Source organism: Mytilus edulis, chromosome 2 (assembly GCF_963676685.1).
Source record: "Mytilus edulis chromosome 2, xbMytEdul2.2, whole genome shotgun sequence".
In the NCBI taxonomy this organism is placed as follows: Eukaryota; Metazoa; Mollusca; class Bivalvia; order Mytilida; family Mytilidae; genus Mytilus; species Mytilus edulis.
In genome coordinates, this window is record NC_092345.1 from 49,210,105 (window position 1) to 49,236,521 (window position 26,417).

General features: G+C 31.1%; 2 protein-coding genes across 5 annotated transcripts in view; one reads left to right on the plus strand and one right to left on the minus strand.

Moving 5' to 3' along the window:
• Nucleotides 1-3,354: 3,354 nt before the first annotated feature.
• On the plus strand, nucleotides 3,355-21,571 carry LOC139512360 (zinc finger MYND domain-containing protein 19-like). Its single transcript, XM_071299939.1, has 7 exons — nucleotides 3,355-3,598; nucleotides 12,453-12,619; nucleotides 13,853-14,054; nucleotides 15,013-15,079; nucleotides 16,889-16,985; nucleotides 17,306-18,514; nucleotides 18,654-21,571. Exons 1-6 carry the CDS (start codon nucleotides 3,548-3,550, stop codon nucleotides 17,409-17,411), a joined length of 690 nt encoding a protein of 229 aa, XP_071156040.1. The 5' UTR covers nucleotides 3,355-3,547; the 3' UTR covers nucleotides 17,412-18,514; nucleotides 18,654-21,571.
• Nucleotides 21,572-24,492: 2,921 nt separating this feature from the next.
• Nucleotides 24,493-26,417, minus strand: part of LOC139512359 (A disintegrin and metalloproteinase with thrombospondin motifs 16-like) — a 44,367-nt gene continuing 42,442 nt past the window's right edge. For all 4 annotated transcript variants that reach the window (XM_071299938.1, XM_071299937.1, XM_071299935.1 and 1 more), the window contains 2 exons: nucleotides 25,383-26,382; nucleotides 24,493-24,662 (listed from right to left, as the gene is read on the minus strand). In XM_071299938.1, coding sequence (XP_071156039.1) covers nucleotides 25,385-26,382 — 998 coding nt within the window. In that variant the 3' untranslated portion in view covers nucleotides 24,493-24,662; nucleotides 25,383-25,384. The remainder of the gene's footprint in view (nucleotides 24,663-25,382; nucleotides 26,383-26,417) is intronic.

The following is a 26,417-nucleotide window of genomic DNA, read 5'->3' on the forward strand; positions in this document are numbered from 1 at the left end:
ATGTGTCTAAATGGAAATAAACAATTAAGAACTATACCATGTGCAGATATAGTCAAATACAGAGACAAGAATTAAAAGAACTCATTTTAATCATAATTAAGAAGCGAAAACAAACAAATAGCACATTGTATTGAATGACACAACATTTCTTTAATGTTCATTGATTTGTATCTGAAAGACAATACATTTGTTTTTCGTTCATTTTTTTTTTATATAAATAAGGCCGTTAGTTTTCTCGTTGGATAACTGCGAGTACTCTCAGATCTGTTCCTAGTGTCTTTTTGTTGTCGTGATGTACAAGTACCCGGTCACGTCCACTTGTATTTTTGTCCATCTGATGAGTTAAGCCTTTTCAACTGATTTTTATAGTTCGTTCTGATGTTGTTCTGTTATACCACAGTCCCAGGGTTGGGATCCCCTGCGTACGGTGACCTATAGTTGTTAATGTCTGTGTCATTTTGGTCTCTTGTGGATAGTTGTTTCATTGGCAATCATACCACATCTTCTTTTTTATATTTGTTTATACGGAATCCTTGCAAGGTCTACGTACATGTCCATCTGACAGGATTCGGCTGACCTCAGCCTCGTTCATCTATCGGTGATCATAATTAAGTTTTCGTATCTAAATTATTATAAGCAATAGGTCAAATATATTTGGTGTATGGAATGATTGAAAGGTGAACAGTCATGTTTTATTTGACGTGTTTTTCATGGTTCATTTGAAAATGTTAAGTTTTTTTTATGTGTTTGGTTTTTTTTCTCAGGTCAGTTACTGTAAGCAATTATAGGGGTACTATATTTGGTGTAAATAATGAATTTAAGGTGCTTATGTCTGTCTAACATTTATAGTGGATTTGGAAACAAGTTATTGCAACTTATATTTCCAACTTTGCGGGTGCGAGTGCTGCCTTGTAGCGGCCTTAGCCTACTCTTTTTTCGAAATCTACAAAGGTGTATTTTACGTGCCAGAGATATGGCTCTCTCTTCGCACGGGTCAGCCATTTATCGTCCCCAAGTTCCGACGGACTATCATCGTTTCCTCAAGACCATACTCGCAAATGGTGTTAAGGGAGCCGAACATTCATTCTATGAAATTTTCACCCCGGAACGGGGATCGAACCAGGAACCTTAATGTTAGTAGTCCGATGCGCTAACCACTACACCACGGCTCTTCTGTAATATTAGGCCAAATGCAATCTACATCTACTAACTATGCTGTATATTATTTGTTATCTACGTCTCTCTGACAGATTTTGACTGACTTTGACCTCATTTACATCATAATGTTAAGTGTTTGTAATACTTGAGGTAAAACCTTCATATAACTATACAGATTTCAACATAAATTCAATCATTAAAGCAGGCTTGACATTTCAGCGTGTGCACTCTCGTTTGATTAAGTACTTACAAGAGTGTAAAATTTCAACAATAAATCTTGTCCAAATTTTTTTTTTAATGAAGTTTTTACCACTTTTTCTATGTCTGTGTTCCTGCAGATAAAGTTTCGGTTTCTCCTGCAGATAAAGTTTCGGTTTAATAGGGGAAATTACGTGAGATATTTGCACTTAAGAAGAAGACATCGGTACGCTAGGATAATTTTTAAAGAAAAGAAATATTAGAAGTATTGTAATGCCAATAGGAGGCTATGTCTGTGACCATTGGCACTAACTTCAGGCTAGCATTGCATACATTTGTTGACATTTCTATACCCTGAAATGCCCATGTTCAACCAGGAGTATAATTTCAAGTTTGTATGTTGCTCATGCAGTTTGAATATTATACATGAACCTTAATTTGTGTAGACTGGCACAGTAACATATTTCGACAATGAAACAAGATTTCATTTTGCATCTTCCTGTTTGAGTGATCTTTTAACGATGACTTGCATTTGTGGTCTGTAACCCTTGTCTAAACCTGTTGCTGACTTACATTATTTGTTAAAGTATTATAAATATTACAGCACTCTGTAGAACTTCGTTTTTACCAAATCTTTCTTTGTGTACTTGTCAAAGGATAGTTTTTACGTATAAAAAATCTACACATATTATGTGTATCAAAAGCATTTTTTTTTTAATAATGTGCACGTCTAAATCAGTATTGTCAATTTAAATACACTTAACTGATAAACTCGTAATTATAAAAAAAAAAACACCAGTTGTTTCTTTTATTAAAGAATCATTAGAACTGAGGAAAGTAGACCAATAACATGTATATTATTACTGTCAAGTTTTTCTTATGATTGTTTTTGCTATGTATTTGCTATAACCAAAATTGGTGTTTGTTTTTCAAATGAAGTATTGTCAATATTATGAATAAGAATACTAAGATGATAAATAAGTTGCATGAATTGTATCTAAATTAACTGTTTCAATTTGTCTTGTGGATGGATCTAAAACTTATTTATTCTTAGACTTAACGGGGGTTCGTTCAAAAAAGTGTGTACCAAGTTAAAATAGAATGAATGAAAAAATACAAGTGTGTGTCAAGTTAGAATAGAATGAATGAAAAAAAGAAGTGAACAGCCCTATACTTTTGCATTTCCACAAATGGTACCTGATAATTCTCAGTAATTGATCAGATCGGACTCAGTTTCTCTCTTCCATAGACTGAACTCCATGCTGAGCAAAATAAGAAATATATTTCATTTTTCACATTTCAGTACATATGCAGCTGATAACAGATCTTGGAATTTTGCAATTTGCAAGTAGATAAAGTCAGGTATTAAAGTGTGTCACACATAAATTACTTTGTCAAACTTGCATAACATTTTTTTAAACTTGAGTCGAAGTTTTTTTATGACTAAATTCTTAAATAAAATTTGAACAAATATTTTCTTTTGTCATCTAACGAAGGACAGCCGGTTTACATTTTTTGCAGATAACATTATTAAAAAGACAGTTTATGATTACCTTTTTTACTAGTCTGCTAGTATATCAGGAATTGTAATTCTACCAAGTAATTAGAGGAATGGCTGCTAGTATATCAGGTATTGTAATACTATCAAGTAATTAGAGGAATGGCCGCTAGTATATCAGGTATTGTAATACTATCAAGGAATTAGAGGAATGGCTGCTAGTATATCAGGTATTGTAATTCTATCAAGGAATTAGAGGAATACTTTTTTACATGATGGTTTTGTAAACCTGGTCGGAAGAAGCTAGCCTAATTTAACTTGTCTGGATGATCAAGGAATAGCGATTTAACTTTTTGTTTTTGTATTTTACTTATAAATGTTTACAATTAACTTTAGACATATATTTTATTATACTTTTAAACAACAAACAATGTTAAACTGGCCGGCTTTCCATGTGCTTATGAACACGTGTTATATGTAAACATAACCTTTGAACTTTCAAGAAAGCTGATAGAAACGTAACTACCATTGGTTAATCGACCGCTATTTTCCCACGTGGTATGAAAAACCGATAACAATAGAAGAAATGAAAAGTGTGCCAGGATATTGTTAATAAACGTCCAATATGCCAAATTAAGGGACACGTATTCATGCTATAACTAAGTGTAATATTTAGAATTTGAAGACACACACATGGCAGGATTTAAATTAGGAGTTATCCGGTTAGGAAAAGCGGCAGGAAAAGTAAGTGATGCTCCCAGTTCCGTTCACCGGAACATGAATGAAACATGGCGCTTTGTTGACATAGTAAACAATATTTGCTTAAGGAACACGTCGAATTAATAAAAAGCACAATTAATGAATTGCCAAATGTTGTCATTTCCTTCATGTACAGAATTACAATGAAATGTGCTTACTGTTTTTTTTTATTTAACAGTGACCTCTTGCGACACCTCCCCCTTTTTACACGCAGGTATGATGTATAAATTCGATCTTTAATATCTTACACACTATTATGCTGAAAATATCCTTCCAAGACGAATTAGTATCGATCGAGATTCTTTAGAGAAAGAGAAGGGACCAAAATTTCTGCTTCTTTGTTGAGTATTTTAAAGGTTCCCAATCATAGTAATATCAGAGACATATAATACAATTTATATATTATATGTCTGGTAATATATTAGTTTTATTGTTCTCAGAACCACAGGGACTTGTCGCTGACTCTCAAAAATACCTACATATGTTATACCTATTAAACTGTCCTAAAGTATATATTAAGAGATACAGAAATTTATTTAGAAACCAGTGGTTTTTATAATTTCTACAGATTCTTTATATTTTTTTGTCCAGTAAACTCTTTCTTTTATATTTTTAGCATCCCATTGTTCTCTATTCTTTACATGTATATGTAAGACCTATTTTTCTCTATTCTCTTTGTCAAATGGTGTCTATAGAAGTGTTAATGCATGCTCAACATGCTTCAAGTCCAATGAAATACAATGAAATATGCATTATCAATACTTTAATATGTCATTGTTTCACAATCTGAAAATTAAGATGTAATACATGTACAAATACAATGCATATGATCATGACCCTTCTACGTCATTTGGTGTTTTGTGGACAGTTGTCTCATTGGCAATCATACCATATCTTCTTATAAATTTTACATAAAGAATTTATTACAAATGTGTAAAATTAAATTGATATTTAATTTCGAATGTATATATTGATCTTTGAAAATTTGAAATTTAATCAATTATTTAAAAATTTACAGTCACACAAAGGCTTTTTGATATACAATTCAGCTGCTGTTATTAGGTCAATAATGTCTTTTTCTTCCCCTCAGCAATCAATTAGCAATACTAGAAATGAACATCTGTCACAGGTAAACATATGTTGGTTACACCTCTGGTTGGTGTATAACTGTCAATTACATTAATAAAGTAATCATGGTAATATAAAGCCATTATGAACCAGGACATTGTTATTTTACAAACATACATTTACTGTTGACTTAAGTTGTAAAGTAAATGTTTATTTTATTTGTCAGAAAGCAATATAATTTGATATAGCAAAGTCAAATTCTAAAATTTATATAAACATGATAAATTTTGAGAGAATGTTATATTGATGAGTGTTTTTTTTTAGTACTTTCTTGATAGAATGTCATTTACTGTTCTGAAATCTTGTGCATGAAAAAAGTAGGAATCTGAAATTTTACAGTTTCTAACCTTTTACATTTTATAGACAATCATTTTCTTTACTTAAAATACATACATGTAGCTGTTTAACTTCATATAATCATTGATGAATATTGTGTGTAGTTGCCTTTGACTACTTTATAAAATGGTCCATTATCCTCATAATGGCAAAACAATTGATGTAATTGTGAGGATGTGGTTGGGGTTTACAGAAAAGAAAATATTTGGTAAAAAATTAAATAAAGAGAGAAAAATATTCCTTAGAATAAAAAAAATAGAGAATAATGAGGTGCTAAAACACAAAGAATAGAGAAAATGTTTTGCCCCCCCCCCCTGAAATAAAGACCCCCCTATGATGATGAGTATCCAGACCCTCAATTATCTTCTTTCTATAAAACGAAAATGCATCATTAACAATTGAGATTCAGCCCTGTAAAAATAATCATGCCAGGAAAATATAAAAGTATTGACATGTACAGGACTGTCCTAGATTTGGATGTCTTTTGAACAAAGATTAATGATTTTTTGAATGACTACTACTAGTATAGGAATATTTTTATTCCTGACCTTTAAACATTGAATCATGACATTATTATAATCCTCTTTTCATAGTACTGTGACAGTCACTGATAAATAGACATTGTCTATGGTCATACTAAAATTAAGCATCCTTATGTTTAAGATACAGTCACTACCGTGTATTATTGATAAAGATGGGGTTGTTAAAAAAAGATATTTCACAAAAGAATGAAAAATTGATTTCTGTGAAAAATTTATTCCTGAATGGTGCATTTTTTTTGAAGCACTATATACAATGCTTATTACATGTACAAATGTACCACAAAACTCATATCAACTTCAAATTTGGGCAGCATCACGTTCATTGTTCTTGATTTATGTCCTTTTATGAGGTTTCGCAAGCCAGGCACCATCTGTGTTCCACATTCATCAATTATCTAGAATTGAAATTAACTTGAATTGAATTTTCCCAACTAATTTGTAGGAAGATCCTAATTTACCTTTAATCTTATCATATTTATTACCATAATCCTCTTTCCATTGTTTGGACAATCATTGATAAATAGACATTGTCTACATGTAAATCTATAATCAAACTAAGCTTTGATAATAAGCATCCTTATTACTATTAGAATTTAGTAAAGCTTATAATCACTGGCTAATCCTAGATAAGATTGCAGGTGACATTTATGCAGATGAGGGTTTTTAAGGAGAGTCTTTGCAGCAAATACATATAATATTAGGGGCGGAATTTATAAGGTTTACAGGGGGCCTGCCTCTCACTTTTGTCGGAAATATTTGGTTGATTATTTAGGGAATTACTGAAACATGATTGGAGTGGGCCGACCCTGTCCCCTTATGAAAACTTCTTGATCCCCCACTGAATATAAAACTGACTTTTTACAATCATTGAAAAATAACTTCTTGTCTTGAATGGTTCATTTTGCATGCGTTTAAATGCACATGTAACATAGCAAATAATGACATTTTAAAACAAAAAAATATAAGACAAAAAAAGTGTAATTTTGCCTGCAAAAAAACAAACTATTATTTCCCTTTCATCATATTTTGTTAATATTCAAGACATCTTTCATTTAAGAATTGAATGCTTCTTTTTGTAAATTTATTGGGGTGGAAAAGCGTTGCCCGAAGTACATTTTGTATGAAGCGCGGAAGCGCTTCATTCTAAAAATGTACGCACGGTCAATGCTTTTACAACCCTATAAAGTTACAAAAAGAAGCATTCAATACTTATAATTACATTTTTTAGCTAAGATCATGAAAACACGAATTTTACATATTTTATTATTTTATTCACCTGTGCACTTTATTGTTGGAGCATGTGTTATCATGAATGAAAAGTTGTATTGAGCAATGCAAATGCTTACGGAATAACATGTGATGTGCAGTTAGCCAATCAGAATAAAATATTATAATGAAACATACATCTAATGTAATTATTGCCAAGTATAATCATCTTGACTTTTTTTTGTAATTGATTCTGATGACTTTGTAATTGTTCTATTATAACCAATAAATTGATATAATTGGTCAATTTTTATACCAAATTCAAAGAACAATTGACAATTAATTCCTAAAAGATTTGTACTAGGATAATATCAAAGTTACGACATGTTTTCCTCCAGTTGAAGTTACTGTTTTCAAATTGATATTTATAGGAAGATATTTCTGTCTAACCTTTTACCTTACATATACATGTACATAATCCTCACTTGATTGTTTCAACAATCAGTGAGGAATACATGTACATGTACATATATATTTAGGGAGCTATATTATTACATGTCTAGAAGTTAGACGAAATGTTAATTAATGTATGTAATAACAATGATAATTGTAATGATTTTATGGTTCTCATCCTGCCTGGAACTAAATGTATTTGATTTTTATAGAATGAAGATAATAACACCTATCTGAACTTTTTTTAATGTTTCCTTTTATTATATGAAAATGTTTTTCTGTTACAAATCATGATGTATTGTCCTATGTGTACATGTTATGCTGCCCATCAAGGGCCCTTGATTGGAATAATAAAATATTCTATTCTATTCTATTCTGTACATTTAGTCTATGGTTAAATTTTTTATTGAAAAGTTGGTTCTATGAATTCAGAATAGCATTCTTATTTTAAATGGGATTAATTGCAGTACTCATTTTAAAATATATGTTATGTCCCTGTTCTTGAAATGTTGTCATGGTTGTGGCAAGCTTTAAAATGTTGTAAAGTTTTAAGGATGTAACATATTTTGTATATTATCATGATTAACGCTAGTAGAAATATGTTTACAACATTGGTAGGGTTCACAAAGATAAACACATCTCTGTGTCCATTATATATGGTGTTGTTATAGTTTTAAATTTTCATTTTGTCCGTTATTTTAACAAGTATAATATATGATCAAGCAATTGTTCAAGAAAGGACAAAGAAAGTTTAAATACTTCACTTGTTTGCTTTCTTTACCCTAGTTAAAGTGAGTTTCAAATTATCGATGAAGTTAAATGATAAACTTTAAATTATTGATAGGAAAAATTCCTTAGTGATTTCTGAGTGACTGCCAGCAAATACAAATTTAGAAAACTTATTTAGATCTGGTCCTAGCCTGTTTTGGTAAATTTGATAAGAACCTGATAGGTAATACAATATAGATAAAAATAGTTACGATAAATGATGTCAATTTTCTGAAAAAAGAACATGTTTGTATGTAAATGTTTGTGTTGCTTTGTACCTTATATGTATGTTTGTTTACATTATTAGTTGAGATTGTTATATCATATGCAGTTTCCATAGTAGCTACAAAATAGTGTATTTTTATGACATTGACACTTTATAATTTTAATTAACAGTGATATGGGTGGGTAGGGGTGGAGGTGTCCTGTGTTTGAAACCCTCCCTTTTTTTTTTAATGATCATTGCATTTTGAATGAGGACAAATGGTTGGACCCCCCCCCCCCTCTTTTTCATCCTGGGATGGGGACCCCCCTTTTTAAAATGGTTTTGATAACTTTTTTGCTATTATGATAAGGTCTTTGAATATACCCTTGTATAAATTAGTCTTGGAATGAGGGACAACATTGAAATACTATGCCTTAGAAAAAGAAAAATATAAACTCTCTTAGTGCCTCTGTTCATGTACATGTTTACTATCTCAATATTATAATCATTAATTAATATAAAGATCTTCATAGAAAAAAAATCAACACATTGCTAATAGAAGTTATTTTTAGTCTGTACATTGAAAGGCCATTACCAAAATAACTTTCATTTGTAACAACAAAAACAGGAACATTCTTAACAAGCATGATTTTGGACATTGTGAACTATTTATTGTCCTTTAAAACATACATTTTCAAACATTTAGTTTTACTATACATTACAAAAATTACCAAAAAAGTTACAAAAATTGTAAATTTTTCTAATATTTAGTTTTACTTTCGTGAAAATGACTTCAACATACATGAATTGAATATGTAAAATTGCTTTTTTAAACTTTTTTTTAATTATGATAATTAAAAAAAAGTTAAAAAAGCAACTTTACCTAACCCCAAGAGGGAAGCTGCAAGGAGCCCAATCTGCCAAATGGGTCTTAGACAAAGCTACTAGTTGTTCCACCCAAAACTTACATTGGGTCCCAGCCAAAATACTCAAATGAACCTAGCCAAAGCCTCCAATGGGTCCAAGCCAAAACCTCTATTTGGTCTCCGCCATGGTTTCCAAATGGTTACAGCCAGACTCTAATGGGTTTCTGACAGCCAAAGCTTTTTAGTGATTAGAACACATAAAAATTCTAAAGTACATGTAGAAAGATTGTTTGTGGATTTAGGTCTACGTTTGTAACATTTAAGGAATCCAAAATGTCACAGATTGATTAATTCAGAAATAAATGGAGAAAATGGGAAAGAATTTTTCTGTCTGCTTCGCATATTCATTGAATGAAATGTTCAGCAATCCAGCTAATTTTCACTTATGATAAGATCTTACTTGAAGAGCGGCTTCTCCTTATTTATAAATTACAAGAAACTAGAAGTAAGTTTTTAAAAAGGACTAGCTCCAAAAGACAAAACAAAAGACAAAAAAAATGTATATATTTGGGGAACAAGTTACTAGTATATGTACTGGAGAAATATAAATACCAAGGAAAATAAATGAATGCAAAATTTTAATAGAAGAGAAATGGGAGGAAGATAATTTGATCCACCTCTATTCCCCCATTCAAACATGGCAAAGAAATTAAATCTACCACTGCATGACTGTCCACTTCAAAAGTACCAATAAGTTATTGACTCTGGTTTATCTCCCCTTATAATATCAATATTGACTGATTTGTATTTCATTGGAGAGATTTATATTGATTTCAGTATTTTAATAGTTAGACCTGATCTAGATAGAGTATTGCATGTATTGTAAGGGTGTGTTTTATAAACTTAGTCATGAAAGATAATTTTTATCAGTTGTTATCTTGGCATTGTATTGATCAAAACTTTACAAATATCATGGTCAGATAATATTATCTATTAAACGTCTGGTAATCACTTTAACATGCATGTAATCTTGTATTTTTGAACGAATTTATATATTATAATTGAATGTTGATAAATAAGTAAATCTGCTTTATAATATTGGTACTTAGGTTAGAAATGTATTTTAATTGATGAATTTACATTTCTTTGAAAAGTTATCACATGAGAAAATTAGGAAAAAAGAAATTGTTTACTTCCTTGGTCCTTGAAATAAATAAATAGAGAGTGATTAGTGTTACTCTGAAGATGGTACATGTAACACAAATTTAAATGGAATGACGGTTAAATCAATCTAACTAAAACTTGATACAGAAAGCCCAGTCTTCATTGCATTTCATCCTTAGCTTATTCTGGATAAGAAAATAATTGTAATAATTGTTTTTTCAACAAGGGCCAAGTGAGCATTTCTCATCACTTGGCGTATGTCATCTGGTGTCCTGCGTCCATAAACTTTTACAAAAATCTTCTCCTCTGAAACTACTTGGCCAAATTTGACCAAACTTGGCCACAATCATCATTGGGTATCTAGTTTAAAAAATGTGTCTGGTGATCGGGCCAACCAAACAAGATGGCCACCATGGCTAAAAATAGAAAATAGGGGTAAAATGTAGATTTTGGCTTATATCTCTGAAACTAAAGCATTTAAAGCAAATCTGACATGGGGTAAAATTGATGATCAGGTTAAGATCTATCTTCCCTGAAATTTTCAGACAAATCGGACAAACCATTGTTAGGTTGCTGCCACAGAATTAGTAATTTTAAGGAAATTTTGCAGTTTTTAGTTATCTTGAATATTATAAAAGAAAGAGATAAACTGAAAACAGCAATAATGTTCAGCAAAGTAAGATCTACAATCAAGTCAATATGACCAACATTGTCAGTTGACCCCTTAAGGAGTTATTGGCCTTTATAGTCAATTTTTAACCATTTTTCTACAATTTTAGTAATCTTTTAAAAAAATCTTCTCCTGAAACTACTGGGCCAAATTAAACCAAACTTGATGAGTTAAACCAAAATTATCAGTTGACCCCTTAAGGAGTTATTGTCCTTTAAATATAGTCAATTTTTAACAATTTTTGTAAATCTTTGTAATTTTTACAAAAATCTTCTCCTTTGAAACTATTGAGTCAATTTTAACCAAAATTGTCCAGAATCATCATAAGGGTATCTTGTTTAAAAAATATGTCCGATGATCCCACCTGCGAACCAAGATGGCCGACATGGCTAAAATTAGTATTATAGGTGAAAATGCAGTTTTTGGCTCATATCTCAGAAACCAAAGCATTTAGAGCAAATCTGACCGGATTATTTTGTTCATTATGGAAATGTCTATCTGCCCTGAAATTTGTAGACCAATCAGGCAACTGATTGTTCCGTTGCTGCCCCTGAAATGATAATTTTAAGAAAATTTGCAGCTTTTGGTTATTATCTTAAATATAATTATAGACACATATAAACTGTAAACAGCAATAATGCACAGCAGAGTAAGACCTACAAATAAGTCAGCATGATCAAAATGGTCAATTGACCCCATACTTGGACTAGTTTATTATAGATAGAGATAATTTTGAGCAGCAAGAATGTTCAGTAAAGTAAGATCTACAAACACATCACCATCACCAAAACACAATTTTGTCAGGAATCCATCTGTGTCCTTCGTTTATGATATGCCGATAGACCAAGATGAGCGACACAGGCTCTTTAGAGCCTGTAGTTTTTCTTATGATTAATATTATTTTGAATTGAATGTTTTAGAGCTCTCTTTTACTGACATGACTGAGAGTGCTAAGACTAACTGTTTGTGGGGTGGAAGAGTTCTCATGATAACTTAATTTTCTCTTTCACTGTGAGTGAGTGAGTTTTGCAGCAGCACTTTTTGGCAAGAATTTTCCCTTCAAATTTGACCAGATTTCCCCTCATGAATATCTTCACATACCTTATATTCAACTCCTGAAGTTGTACAAGACTATAAGTGTGTGTATCAGTACATGTATATGCTATATGTATATATGTTCTCAGTCTCCTTGGATACTTAATTCATGTTCAACTCAAAGAGTTCCTTGTTTATATTTCATAATGAATTCATCATGTGAAAGAGAAAACAGTAACAGAAACAGTTTGAATAAAAAGTTTTTATTCCCCAGTCAAGATTCACCATCATATGCCTGGCAACTATCTAAATGACCCAATTATTTTTACATGTACTTTTAATTAAAAGATTACATTTGATCATGACAACAGATGTGACAGGATAAAAGGCGGGAAAACTCATGACTGAAATAGAAAATAAATTTATGTGTTTATAAACATTGATAAATGTATGTTTTTCATTACAGATAAAATATTCCCTTTTAGACGAACAGGATGTGTCCTTAATTAGACGATATGGCTTTCAGGCCCACGTAGATATGGATCGAGATGGTAATGGTGCCAAGATATATGCCTATGCATACGATCTGATAAAAGGGAAGTCCTCGATGCAGTCACTTCATAATATGTTATGGTAAGATAAATGTCCAACTTTATCTCTTCAAGGAAGTTAAAAGTAGACAGTTAATACTTTCGTCATGCAAAGAACATAAAACAGTTTCAAAATAATAGGTTTGATTGGTGATTGCATTATTTCGTAAAGTATATTTACTTGTATGGTATTGGGTGAAATTTGAATACAAAAATGTTAAAAAGGAATATGATAAGAAACAACTCCACCTACTATCACATGGGTCATTTTGTTGCTTGCCAACTAAACAATAACACTGAATTCATGATTAGTAAATAAAGAATAAATATACATATATATGAAAGTAAGAAGATATGGTATGATGTGACAAATGATGTAGAAGTCACAAACAATATGTTACTGTACAGCCATCAGAATAAATTGTTAATTTCAATAAGACAGTGATCCAACAAGAAAAGTAACATAATTTACATTTGAATCTCACCATATGTTCTTCTACAGTAGGCAAGCAATTCACCGTTTCAGAATCTATTGCATTCTAGGTAATATTTTCAAAAGTATACACCAAAACATTGTGATTGGTTTAAAGAATAACATGAATAGTTAAAAAAATGTGTCCGGTAACCGGGCCATCCAACCAAGATGGCCGCCACGGCTAAAAATAGAACATAGGGGTAAAATGCAGTTTTTGGCTTATAACTCAAAAACCAAAGCATTTAGAGCAAATGTAACGGAATTTAATTGTTGATCAGGTCGAGATCTATTTGCCCTGAAATTTTCAGATGAATCAGACAACCCGTTGATGGGTTGCTGCACCTTAATTGGTAATTTTAAGGAAATTTTGCTGTTTTTGGTTATTATCTTGAATAAAGATAAACTGTCAACAGCAATAATGTTCAGCAAAGTAAGATTTACAAATAAGTCAACATGACCGAAATGGTCAATTGACCTCTTAAGGAGTTATTGTCCTTTAAAGTCAATTTTTAACAATTTTCATAAAATTTGTAAATTTTTATTAACATTTTCCACTGAAACTACTGGGCCAAGTTCATTATAAATAGAGATAATTGTAAGCAGCAAGAATGTTAACGTTCAGTAAAGTAAGATGGACAAACACATCACCATCACCAAAACACAATTTTGTCATGAATCCATCTGCTTCCTGTGTTTAATATTCACATAGACCAAGGTCAGCTACACAGGCTCTTTAGAGCCTCTAGTTTATTAACAGTACACTGTGAATACACAACAATATTAATGAGGTTTTTTTTGCAGGGAGAAATATAGAGGAGGTATTGCTCCAGGATTCAAAGTTGTTCATCTGAACGGTATCACTGTTGACAACAGATTAGATAACCTTGCACTCATCCCTGAAGATTTTCCTGTGGATATGGTTGAAGAACCATCTACAAAATCCAGAGAACAGAGTCTGTACTGGTTAGCTGTGCAGCAGTTACACATAGCTCCATTACAATGTGTAGGTTTAAGTATTTTCTTTCAACATTTGTTTACTGCTGCATGGGAGAAGTCAATTTGACTATAGTTCTTTTACAAACTCATCCTTTTTGATCTTGCATATACAAAATGTAATCGATAAAGGGTTCTTAACATAAAGAATCCAAGAAACAATCTCTAAATTATGTTACATGACAAAACACTTTATTTCATTAGAAAATGTAAGATCATATAAAAAAGTGGGAGGGCAATCAAATCATATCCAAAAACGCAGAAGATGATAAATTATAGTCTATAAAAAACTGAACCAAACTATAGCTTGAGCTACTCGATCCCACCAAAATATAGAATGAAGTACCAATGAACACATGTGTTCTGGAACGGTCAGCAGTTCTTACTTAACCAATGCAATAAATGGACAAATACATGGAATAAGAAGAGACTGAACTAGTATATATATTTTTCTTTAGGGGCCAGCTGAAGGACACCTCCCGGTGCTGGGATTTCTCGCTGCATTGAAGACCTGTTGGTGACCTTCTTCTGTTGTCTGTTCTATGGTCTGGTTGTTGTCTCTTTGACACATTCCCCATTTCCATTCTCAATTTTACATCATTATTTTATTAGACCAGGCATCTGAATTGGATGAGAGACATACATGTACATATAATGAAACATGATTGTGATGAACTTCTAATCATTTGAGAGAAAACTATAAAATTGTTCATGAAAATAATATCAAACGGTAAATGCACTGCCTGTAATAAGCTGAGAAATTAGATTTCAAAAATACATGTATAACACAGCAGCATGAGTATACAAACTTTAAATCTTATGAATGCTTGTATTAGCTCAAAGCATGCTCCAGACGTTGAGAATTGAAATCACATACCCTATTACACTGAAATATGCAAGTGTGTAATTGTAATGTCAATTTATTGATGTAGTTTTATGTTTTGATCAAGTTTTTTCTTTTATTACAGCAAAATCCAATAGAAATCCAAAAGCACAAGTTTTATGATAATAATGGTCATGATGTATACTTAGAAGGTAAGTGTAATAAAATCAATTTGTAGCTAGGCTAGATAAACTTTGGATTTAATTATTTTTGTAGTTATTTAATTTTATGGATAAAGGCAATTTTTTTGTGTGGATTTTCATGATATTTGATTTTGTGGTTTTGGTTATCTCTGCATACAAAGCCTGTAGAAGATTTGTAATTGTTAAACATTAGAATTGGTGGTTCATCTGTACTCATGACACCAATACAAATTGGTATCTAATGAATAGTTATGAATCCACAGTACCCTTAACAATGTCTTTGAAACAGTTTAATGTTTGAATGACCATCCAGATTTGCTCTGACCATATGTTATGTTAGGTCACATCTTTATTTACCCTTCTGGTCATGTCTTCTAAAATCTTTTGAAATTAAGATTTTTCAACGAAATTTGTTTTCCATGAGCTCATTTTTAGCTCACCTGGCCCATAGGGCCAAGTGAGCTTTTCTCATCACTTTGCGTTCGGCGTCCGTCGTCGTCCTTCATTGTTAACTTTTACAAAAATCTTCTCCTCTGAAACTACTGGGCCAAATTGAACCAAACTTGGCCACAATCATCATTGGGATATCTAGTTCAAAAAATGTGTGGCGTGACCCGGCCAACCAACCAAGATGGCTGCCATGGCTAAAAATAGAACATAGGGGTAAAATGTAGATTTTGGCTTATAACTCTGAAACCAAAGCATTTAGAGCAAATATGACATGGGGGGTAAAATTATTTATCAGGTCAAGATCTATCTGCCCTGAAATTTTCAGACAAATTGGACAACTGGTTGTTGGGTTGCTGCCCCTGAATTTGCAATTTTAAGGAAATTATACCGTTTTTGGCTATTATCTTGAATATTATTATAGATAGAGATTAACTGTAAACAGCAATAATGTTCAGCTAAAAAAGATCTACAAATAAGTTCAATGACTAAAATGGTCTGTTGACCCCTTAAGGAGTTATTGCCCTTTATAGTCATTTTTTACAAATTTTTCATAATTTTTTGTAATCTTTTACAAAAATCTTCTCCTCTAAAACTACTGGTCCAAATTTAACCATACTTGGCCACAATCATCATTGAGGTATCTTATTTTAAAAAATGTGTGCGGTGACCCTGCCAACCAACCAAGATGGCCGTCATGGCTAAAAATAGAATATAGGGGTAAAATGTAGATTTTGGCCTATAACTCTGAAACCAAAGCATTAAGAGCAATTCAGACATGGGGGTTATATTGTTTTGCAAGTCAAGATCCATCTGCCCTGAAATTTTCAGATGAATCCGACAACCGGTTGTTGGGTTGCTGCCCCTGAATTGGTAATTTTTAAGGAAATTTTGCTGTTTTTGGTTATTATCTTGAATACAGAAATGTATTATTATAGATAGAGATAAACTATAAAGAGCCATTATGTTCAGCAAAGTAAGATCCACCAATAAGTCAACATGACCAAAAAGGTCAGTTGACCCCTTAAGAAGTTATTGCCCTTTATAGTCAATTTTTAATAATTTTGTAAATTTTAACAAAATATTTTCCTCTGTAACTAATGGGCCAAGTTCATTATAAATTGAGATAATGGTAAGAAGCAAGAATGTTCATCTAACAACACATCACCATCACCAAAACACAATTTTGTCATGAATCCATCTGTGTCCTTTGTTTAATATGCACATAGACCAAGGTGAGCGACACAGGCTCTTAAGAGCCTCTACTTCTAAATTTTATGCAACGGAAAAAACCCCATCTTATATTGACTTTAGGAAGAGTATGATAAATAGTATACAATATGCATTAATGTACAATGTTTTGTTTTTCAGAGGACAGTATTTATTATGAATGTCATTATCCCCCTTGTACCAACATGGAGAAACATATCAGACAGTTCAGCATATGTGGGCGTTGTCAGCAAGTTAGGTAAATAATATCAAATAAAAGTAGATGCACAAAACAAAAAAAAGATATTGAGAGGCAATCAAATATTCTTAGGGTAAAATTAAAACAAACAACACTATGACCAAAAATTCAAACAAAAACCAATCTAACAATGTGTAGATCAATAAGACAGCAACGCACAACACTTGACCTAAGAATTTGGTACGCATTAAGAATTGAAAAATCACTTTTTTTATGTGGTTTCAAGTATTTTTCTCTTATGATACCAAATTTTACTGGAATGTCTGTAAAGATCAGCAAGCTATTTATGTAAATTATAAAATGGTTACATTTCTTTGCAGGTATTGCGGGACAATTTGTCAACAGCAAGATTGGCCTGTCCACAAGACTTACTGCATTGAACGACCAGCTGTAGACTCAGACACAGAGAGTTTACCCGACAGATGAAACAGGACCCTCTTTTTAAAATAACATTGTTTAAAATCAGTGGACTTTCCCAGAGTTATCTGCCCACAGGATACTGCTTCACACCATAGTTGTTACACTGAAATCATGAGTGTAAACTCTTACAGCAAAAAACATTCATTTGATAAACTTTTTTTTTTTGAAGTGGTAAATTCTGTTTAAGTGTTTGGATTGTTTTAAAAGCTTTTTAAATTCTTTGTTACTATGTCGCTACAGCATAATCAATGTCTGAAATACTGGCATATCATTGTCTGAAATCCAAAAGATATGCTGGGCTTTATTCACTTTTTCCTGAAGTGAGCTAGTTCTTGATTTTTTAAGTGTAAATTATTAGCTTTAGATGGAGGTAATGAGTTAAAGCTCTTTAAATTTCGCCAGCATATAAGGTATTTCTGTCCTTCTAACACATTTTGTTTCAAACAAATTGTAGTTGTTATAATCAAAATTGACTTGTTAAAACTGCTAAAGTTACTTTCAATCTGTATAATTTAGATTTTTGTTACTGTCAAGTTTAATGAAATCTGTTTTAACAAATGGAATAGAAATGAACCACTTTCAATTGAATAGGTAAATAAATGTTTTTTGTTGTAAGGCGCGTTTTGGAAACCTCTTTATAGTGCTTAATATCTGCAACTGATGTCAATTCTAGTTTCTTTGAATTTGTTGAAAAAAGTGACCGCATTATGAAATCCTTATATATATGTATTAAATGTCGATGCATTGTTTTGCAGCTATGATTAAGAACCTAGCAGCTGAAATCATTGTTTATATTGCTGTATGACAAATGGCATAGGGAAAGCAGACCTTAATTTTGATTTATATGTTGAATATGCAAAGTTGAAGGGAACCGAATGAGTATTATTTTATAACTTTATTTTTAATGAAATCTCTAATTTTTCTAATTTGAAGTAAGCCAAATGAGTCTTTTGTATAATGATTTGTGGGACTTAAATAATTTGAGCACTTTAGAAAGTAAACAAGAAATATCTTTCTTTGTTTTGAATTTAAAAATAGCAAATACAGTATAAACATGATAATTTGGTGAAAATTCACTTCAATTGACAATGTTTTAGTGTAAACACTAGGCCTCACGGTCATAAAACTTTCGAGCATGATTTTTGTACTCGGACTCGAAAATCAACCAATCAAATTGCTGGATTTCATGTTTCGAGCATGATTTTTGTGCTCCGAGCACTGAGCAAAGTTTTATGCCTTCAAGGCTAGGTATTGGTTATTTGTCTTTCTTTCCTCGTAAATATCAATATTATATGCAAGGGTCATTCCAGTCATCTTGTTTCAGATTGATTCGATCACTATTAAAGCACCAACAAAAGTGGTGTTTGAGTTAATTAGAATAAGTGTACTGTATTAATCACATGTGCTGTCTTTAAACATAAAGGTTCTTGCATGTTGGTGCTTTTTTCCTTGATTGTTTGCATTGTCATTGCAGATGATTAAAAATTTTGTATTTTCATTGAAGACATTAGTTCATTTGCATTTTCATTGCATCAAGATTGAAATACTTTGCAATTTCTTTGAAGATCAGTGGATCATTTGCATTTTCATTTATGATTGGATCATGTTCATTTCATTTTCGTAAAGAATTAAATGCTTTAATATTTATTTTGTTGCTGGTTTGTGTGTTAACATTTTATTTAACAAGAATCTAATTTTAATGTTGTTATAGTAACAGATTTAACTCTTCCGTGTTGCACTTTATTTTGTTTATTTACATAATATTAATTATTTTATTTTATATACGTAAAATTGTTTATTTTCGTTTGTCTTTGATACATTTTAAAGGTTATATTTGATTGGCATAAACATGTCACATGATAATTATGAAATATACACTGAGAATGTGTATATGTATTTGATTTTGAAGTTATGAAATTTTATGTACAAAAATGTATATTGAAATTTTATGAAATATGTGGATATTTAAATTTTCAAAGACAAACTTCATTTATTTATTATACTTTGTTACTTTAAGGAGGTAGACCTAGGTTAAGGGAAATAACTCTTAAAATCATCAGTACGTTTGTGTCAACCATTTTCAAAAACATATTCTAAGCTTCTAGGTTACATAGATTATTTTTAATCTGTTTCAGGTAAATGCTTAAAAAACATTGATGAACTTGACTTTTACAAATGCTTAACTGATTTAAAGAGTTATCTCCCTGAACCAAGGTCTACCCCCTTAACATGATGTATGTGTTTTATTGTGTGTAAACTAGTCATATATATTAACGCCAACTAATCATGCCATTTGATAACAATATGTCTAATACACTAGTCAGATTTTTATACTTCTGTCTCTTGTTTCTGTTTTTAACCGACTAAGAACAAGTCATTTTAAATATACCTATTGTGTATATTTACTTCTTTGATTTATGTTACAAACAACTAAAGGGTAGGGTACTCTTCAAGAATTCCAAATATGTTGAACCACTTTAATTCGTCCATAGATTATTACTGTAAATTCAGAAATTACTGCATGCATTTAATTTTGCAATTATTCAAGAATGAACTATATAATTTGTATGGTTTTGTTTTATAATGCAATTGAATTAATTTTGTTTAAGACATTTTATTTCTTTTATTTGTTTAAGAATTGAACAGCATATGATTCAGGTTATAGAATAAAGAGAAAAAAAACAGTTTAGATATAGATATTTGTTAAAAATAAGAATAAGAAGCTAAGCACAAAATCTAAGTATTTTTTTTAAAGGGAGATAATTTGTTGATTTTTTTTCCACCTCAATAATCAGCCATTTTGGATTCTTGTAATAAGACATTTTTCCTGCTTAATAACTCCAAGGAACAAAAGTTACAAAAAAAATAATAATTAGTCATTTCTCACTTTTCTTTTGTATTTTATTCTGAAGTTGACTTAAAAATTAGCAAGATTTGTAATAGAAAAATCAGCAATTAACACTAATGATAATTATTTTCCGATATATTAGTTTCAAATAATTGTTGTGTTTTACTAACTCTGCCATATATGTTTGATGTGTAGTGTGCCATTAACAAAACTAGTGCAATATATAAACAGACATTCCAACCAATATCATTCCAATACATGATTACATAGATAGTAGCAGTTATACATGGAAAATATACAATCAAATATACAAAATGGTGACAATATATTTTAGAGAATATAGGCTTAGATTTTTTATCTAAGTAATGTATATTTATTGTCCTAGGATTACTTTTTTTTTTTTTTTTTTAAAGATTGATATGGACACAACTCAGGATAGTTAAGAGACATTAGTTTCGTCCAGTCTTTAACATTGAAAAGTAATGATATTTTTTCTTTTACAAAAATGATCTTCTGATTACCTTTTTTCTCATGGTTCTTGGAACGTAAAGGGGTGCGCACTATACACCCCGACATATGGTACAATCATGACCAAAGAGAAGTACATATATAAGCTTTCCATAAACTCAATCATCTTTTATCTTGCACTTAAACTCTTACAAATTTGTTTTCAAATATATAAATTAGAAGCTTGTATATCATACATTGTATCACTATTTATTCCAATCAGGAAATTCTACAACTTTTCACAATTCATATTGAATCTATCAAGAGCCCTGTTTAAACAATGTATTTCTCATAAAACATTTCAAAGAGACATGTTTAAACCATTGTAAAAACTTAAAAGTTTTATTACTTTAATTTGTTTTCAAAAATTGGTTCATATACTATTTAATTATTTGAAGTTTCACTTTCTATATTTTTTCCTCCTTTAGCTCATTAGTGACGACCTTTGTTTTTGTGACACTTGACACACACAGGAAGTTGTCTAAGTGACTGTATATCCTGGAAAAGATTAAATAGCGATAAGGTGTATACTGTGATTTTAAAGGTCAAAATACGGTAGCCAAAACTTCATAATGATTAGTATTAAAAGTCTTAACTAATGTCTGTCAACAAATACCTAATTACAAGTGACATTTTATTAAAATATTTACTACAAATCAAATGTCATTGAAACCCTTTCATTTCCATTTGAACTGAAGGTGCAGATGTTTATAAAACTGTTATATTCTGTTTATTTATTTATGTTGGTAATCATAGTAACTGTTTATTTAACATATTTACTTATGGTTTGAATAAATTAATTTTGTATTAATATGTCTTTTGTTTATATTACCTGGATTTTGAAGAATATCCAAGGGAGACAAGTTGTTGTACTCTTGTTCATATTCTGTTAATAGCTATGTTCAGTCCATATAAGAAAGAAGATTTGGTATGATTGCCAATGTGATAACTCTTCACAAGAGACTATAGGACACAGAAACTAACAACTATAGTTCATCATATGGCCTTCAACAATGAGCAAAGCCCATACCGCATAGTCAGCTATAAAAGGCCCCAAAATGACAAAAATGTAAAACAATTCATACGAGAAAACTAACAGCCTAATTAATGTACAAAATAATGATAAAAAAACAAATATGTACAGTCAGGATTCTACTTCGTCAAAATTATCTCCCCATTACACCAGTTCATTTTCACAATCGTAGAAATGGAAGCCATTGTAGGGATGACGCGCTACAAATTTTGCTCTTGGAAACCGACAAATTTATCCACATTACACCAGTACGATCCTTATATGTCAGTTGTATTTTAAAAGACAAAAATGTATCAAATGATAATGAGCATCAGTTAATGATCTTGTCTGCATTGATTCAACTTAAAACTATTGTCTGATCGGTTGACAGGAATTTTCAAAAATTCATAAAAAATGTTAAAATTCTAATTAAATATTTCGTGGAAGAGCAGACTATATTTGCTTAGTGGTTGAAGACTATAAACCCTAGTTATCACACACAAAAAAACCAAGATTTTTCGAAGATATGCATTTTCATCATCCAACTTGAAAGACTGTCGTCAAGTACTTTCAGTAAAAAAGAGCTATTCGAACACACCTACTCTGTTTTTGTGATTCATTAGATAGGTTTTTCACTTGACCCATATATTTCATCTTTTAGTACTGTGATTTTTTTATGTTATATAGTCAACCTGTAGCTTTGATATATAAAAATGATATAATCTGATGCGAGACGATGTATGAAGTATTCTTGATTTGTATGATATCAAGACAAAATATTCAACTCAAACACGCCCGAACATAAAAAGGTGCACTCAATTTTCTCTTTTCGATACTATTGTTACCCATTTTTGGAATTTTTTCTTGAGTCACATAATGGAAGGGCAGACATGAAAATTACTGAACTAATAGATTGATGTTTTCCGTCCATAGTAATTTTTTAAAAGAAATCAGAGGATGTGCATTTTCTACATCCAACTTGAAAGATACCCATGTCGTCGACTTGATATCTGATTGTTCTGCTTAACTATGTACTAGATAAATTGAAAACTTATGCAAATGGTGTTTTTAAAATAAAGCACTTCGTAATTGAAAAGAAAATTGTAATTTTGTTTGTTTCTATTAACTTTTAAATTTTTTGTCACTATAGTAAACGTTGCAGTACACATTTATCGCCTTCTTTAACAAAGAACTTCGCTTCTTTTGTTCTATTTCAACCAGGTTTCCGACTGTGTACACAGCAACAAACAAGTAACAGGTGTACAACTCAAACATACTTGTAATCTTTTTTGTGAAGTTTAAGAGATCAAGGCTGAAAATTGTTGAAGTTGATTACACAAATAAGGTATTCATTATCTACAATTGTCTGACATCAGTATATTCTATTGTTTTCAGTCTTGAAAATGAATTCTTATTGTAACAAAAAAGTCAAAAACAAAAATTGTGGCAAGAAATGAAAATCTCCAACAATGGGAAAAGAATATTGTAATACCAGTTTAAGTTTAATGTAGGTTAAGTAGTTGACCAAAATTTATGTTTGGAGATAACTTGCTGTGAAGTAGATCATTTATCACATTCTCAAGAACATTTCAGATATGAACTACTCTAAACCAATGAAGGCTATTATGACCTTGACTTCATTTTTCTGTGATCATAGGTAAATGTTTGTAGCATAACATCTGTACTGGCATTAGTTATAACAAACCTTTTTTTAAATTCTATGTCTTTAAATTTAAAAAAAATAAAAAGAAAGTAAGGTTTCAACTCCCGCAGGCAAAGTTGACCTGGATTTGGCTTACTTTTTTAAAGTCCTTTTTGGTTATATAGCTCAACTGTTTCTGTTCTTAGACATCTTTGGCTTTCCAATATTCTGCTTTGGACATTTCTGATGAAGGTAAATCTGGAAAATCATGTCTGTTGCATGAAATTTATAACATGACATAAAATATCAAACCATAGGTTCCTATGGGTAACCATAGGCTGCCTCAGGCATATATCCAAACACACCCCATATTTCCATTGTTTATAAATAAACCAATAAACTTTGCTACATTAATACAACAAGAAAGAAGTAAAAATTGCAATGAAAGTAATTTTATTCTGAAATTGTTTACACTTTATAAAGTATATCTACAAGACATTTACTACTATTTAAATTATTTTTAAAATTCATAAAAATGATTCTTGAAAAGACTGTGTAAATGGGTAAATTATGGTATGTCTTTATTTACATGCATTTGGTGATTTTGAGTTTTTTTTTTAAATTTTAAATCTAACTCACGTTCTGACAATAACTTGTTCAACTTATTATCAAATGGGAACTTGGTAATACAAATTTATAACTTCTAACCACTATACCTCTGATCCCATCCATACACATGATTCAACAGTAATTCCTTAATAACCCATTCAGCCATTCATACCTTTTTAAAACTTCCCCAGCCTAACTATGATGACTGTAGGGAGTTCAATCTCGCAATTCTTGATACATGAACCTTTCCCATTAATATCTTGATATAGAAATATGACAACCTCTATGTCCGTCTCGGATATATAATATGAGAAAACAGTTAAAAATTATCACAAAGAAACACTGTTTTGTCAATATTGACCTCTCAGTGTTAAATGTAAATTAAAAAAAAATGACTGAAAGTAACAATTTTTCAGTAGGGGTGCATCGAATACAAAATGAGATTTCGATGATGGAAGTTCAAATTAAATGAATTTATATCATAATAATTTATTGATTGATAAGCAACCGACAAAGATCTTTCTTAAGAAAACAAATAATATAAGCAAGCTGTAGAATTATATCACATATTTTGTTTTTAAACAAACAATTATTTTTTTACAGTTTATTATTCAGAAGGCATCTACTGGACTCTTCACTCTGAAAAATAAAATATCACTTTCAATGTCAAGTCTTATAAACAAATAAGTAAATTATGATTTAACTAGAGGACGAGATAACAATGGAGACATTAATACTCAGTAAAACAAAAATCATGCAGTGCTACATTTAAGGTGAATCACGGAATGACACAAGTTCAGAATTTATTCTAAATAAAACAGGCCTGATGACCTATTCAAATAGATGTTATCAAATGTTTTTGCTCTTTTATCAATTTGGGAAAATAAGTCATAAGTAATCAACGTAGAAGGTTGGCATTGATTTGTGCAGATCACAACAGCTGATACCACTAGCACAGTGCTTCCCACGTTGCTATTGTCATTAACAAATCTTAATGTGTGCACACCTAACTACTTATATGTTTGTATGTCAGTTACTAGTGTAATGACAATAGAAGAACAGCAATAACAGAGCTGTTCCTTTGCTTTTCATGTGATTTTTTTTATGTGCATGTACTGATATTGTTTTTATATTATAGCACTTTGTCTCTCATGCCAATAAAACTCCAACCTCACACTACATTACATTAAGACACTGGACTTTTCACATTTAAAATAAAATTTAATTTTTGATGGTACAATATTTTGCAGTTTGATAAATTTCTTAATAAAAACATACTTTTGTTGTTCAGCAATTTCGTATTTTTCAACCTTAACAAGGATACTTTATCTTTTATGATTAACAAGTCTTGATTATTACCTTCACATATTTTGTCTAGGTTTATTGGTTTCAAGTTTTGTCAACACTTGAAGTTCCTCGTCAAACTCATCATTATTGTTACCAGCCTCATTTTCAACCTCAATCTGGAGAGGTGTAACAGGAATCTTCTTCCAATGATGTCCTCTTTCAACTCTTTGTTCTTCAACAAATGGTTCAATTGTAGATTTAACGTACAAGATGTCTGGAGTAGATGTTCTATATAACTCAACTTTAGGGTTAATATTCGGCACATCATATTCCATTTGATTATCTGGAATAAAAGCTTTATTTGTAACTGCTTGACTTCCTTCTTTAGTGTTTTCTTGTTTAGATTTTGTAACATCAGTTTCTTGCATCTTAAATTGATCATCTTGATCCAGTTGTGTCGAATATTTAACTACAAAGTTTTTCATTTGCTGTTCATAGTTGGAATCACCTATTTGCCTACCATTTTCCTGTGTTGATTCTAACTCTGTTGTTTTTCGAGTATCATCCGTTTTCGTAATCACATTACTTGCCAATGACTTGGGTGATTCAATATATGGTTTAAGTTCTTCTTCAATCATATCAAGTTTTTCTTGGTATTTATTGGGCTTTTCCAAACTAAGTGGCTTTTCTTTTCTAATATATAACTTCTTTGGGACTGACATATGTTCTCTGGACTCCTGCAAGGCATTTTTTGCGAGATTCTTCACTGGGATTAGTTTACTAGGTATGACCATGCCCTGGGACCTGTGTTCTTTCCTAGGAACAATTTTAGTAGGAATTTGATACCTCAGTTCTAGTGAGTTTGATTTTTCAGATAAATTCCTGCCATTCTCCTGTCCGCTAGCATTTTTTATGGGTGTTTTACTGTCTTCAGCAGCTGGTTGTTCTTGAACTCTTGTGGACTTGTCTAAGTAATGTGTTTGACGTTCATCTTGCACATCCTGTTTTAGCCAAGAACCTCCTTGTATTGCTATAGGTATCTGTTCATCTTCCCTTGTTGGCAAAATTGAACCTAAAAATATGCATATATTTAAACTATCTATGCAG

Coding starts and splice junctions, on each gene's coding strand:
- LOC139512360 (XM_071299939.1), top strand. CDS start 3,548: ATGGCAGGATTTAAATTAGGAGTTATCCGGTTAGGAAAAGCGGCAGGA. Junction 14,055..15,012: donor ACATAGCTCCATTACAATGT/GTAGGTTTAAGT, acceptor CTTTTATTACAG/CAAAATCCAATAGAAATCCA. Junction 15,080..16,888: donor TCATGATGTATACTTAGAAG/GTAAGTGTAATA, acceptor TTTGTTTTTCAG/AGGACAGTATTTATTATGAA.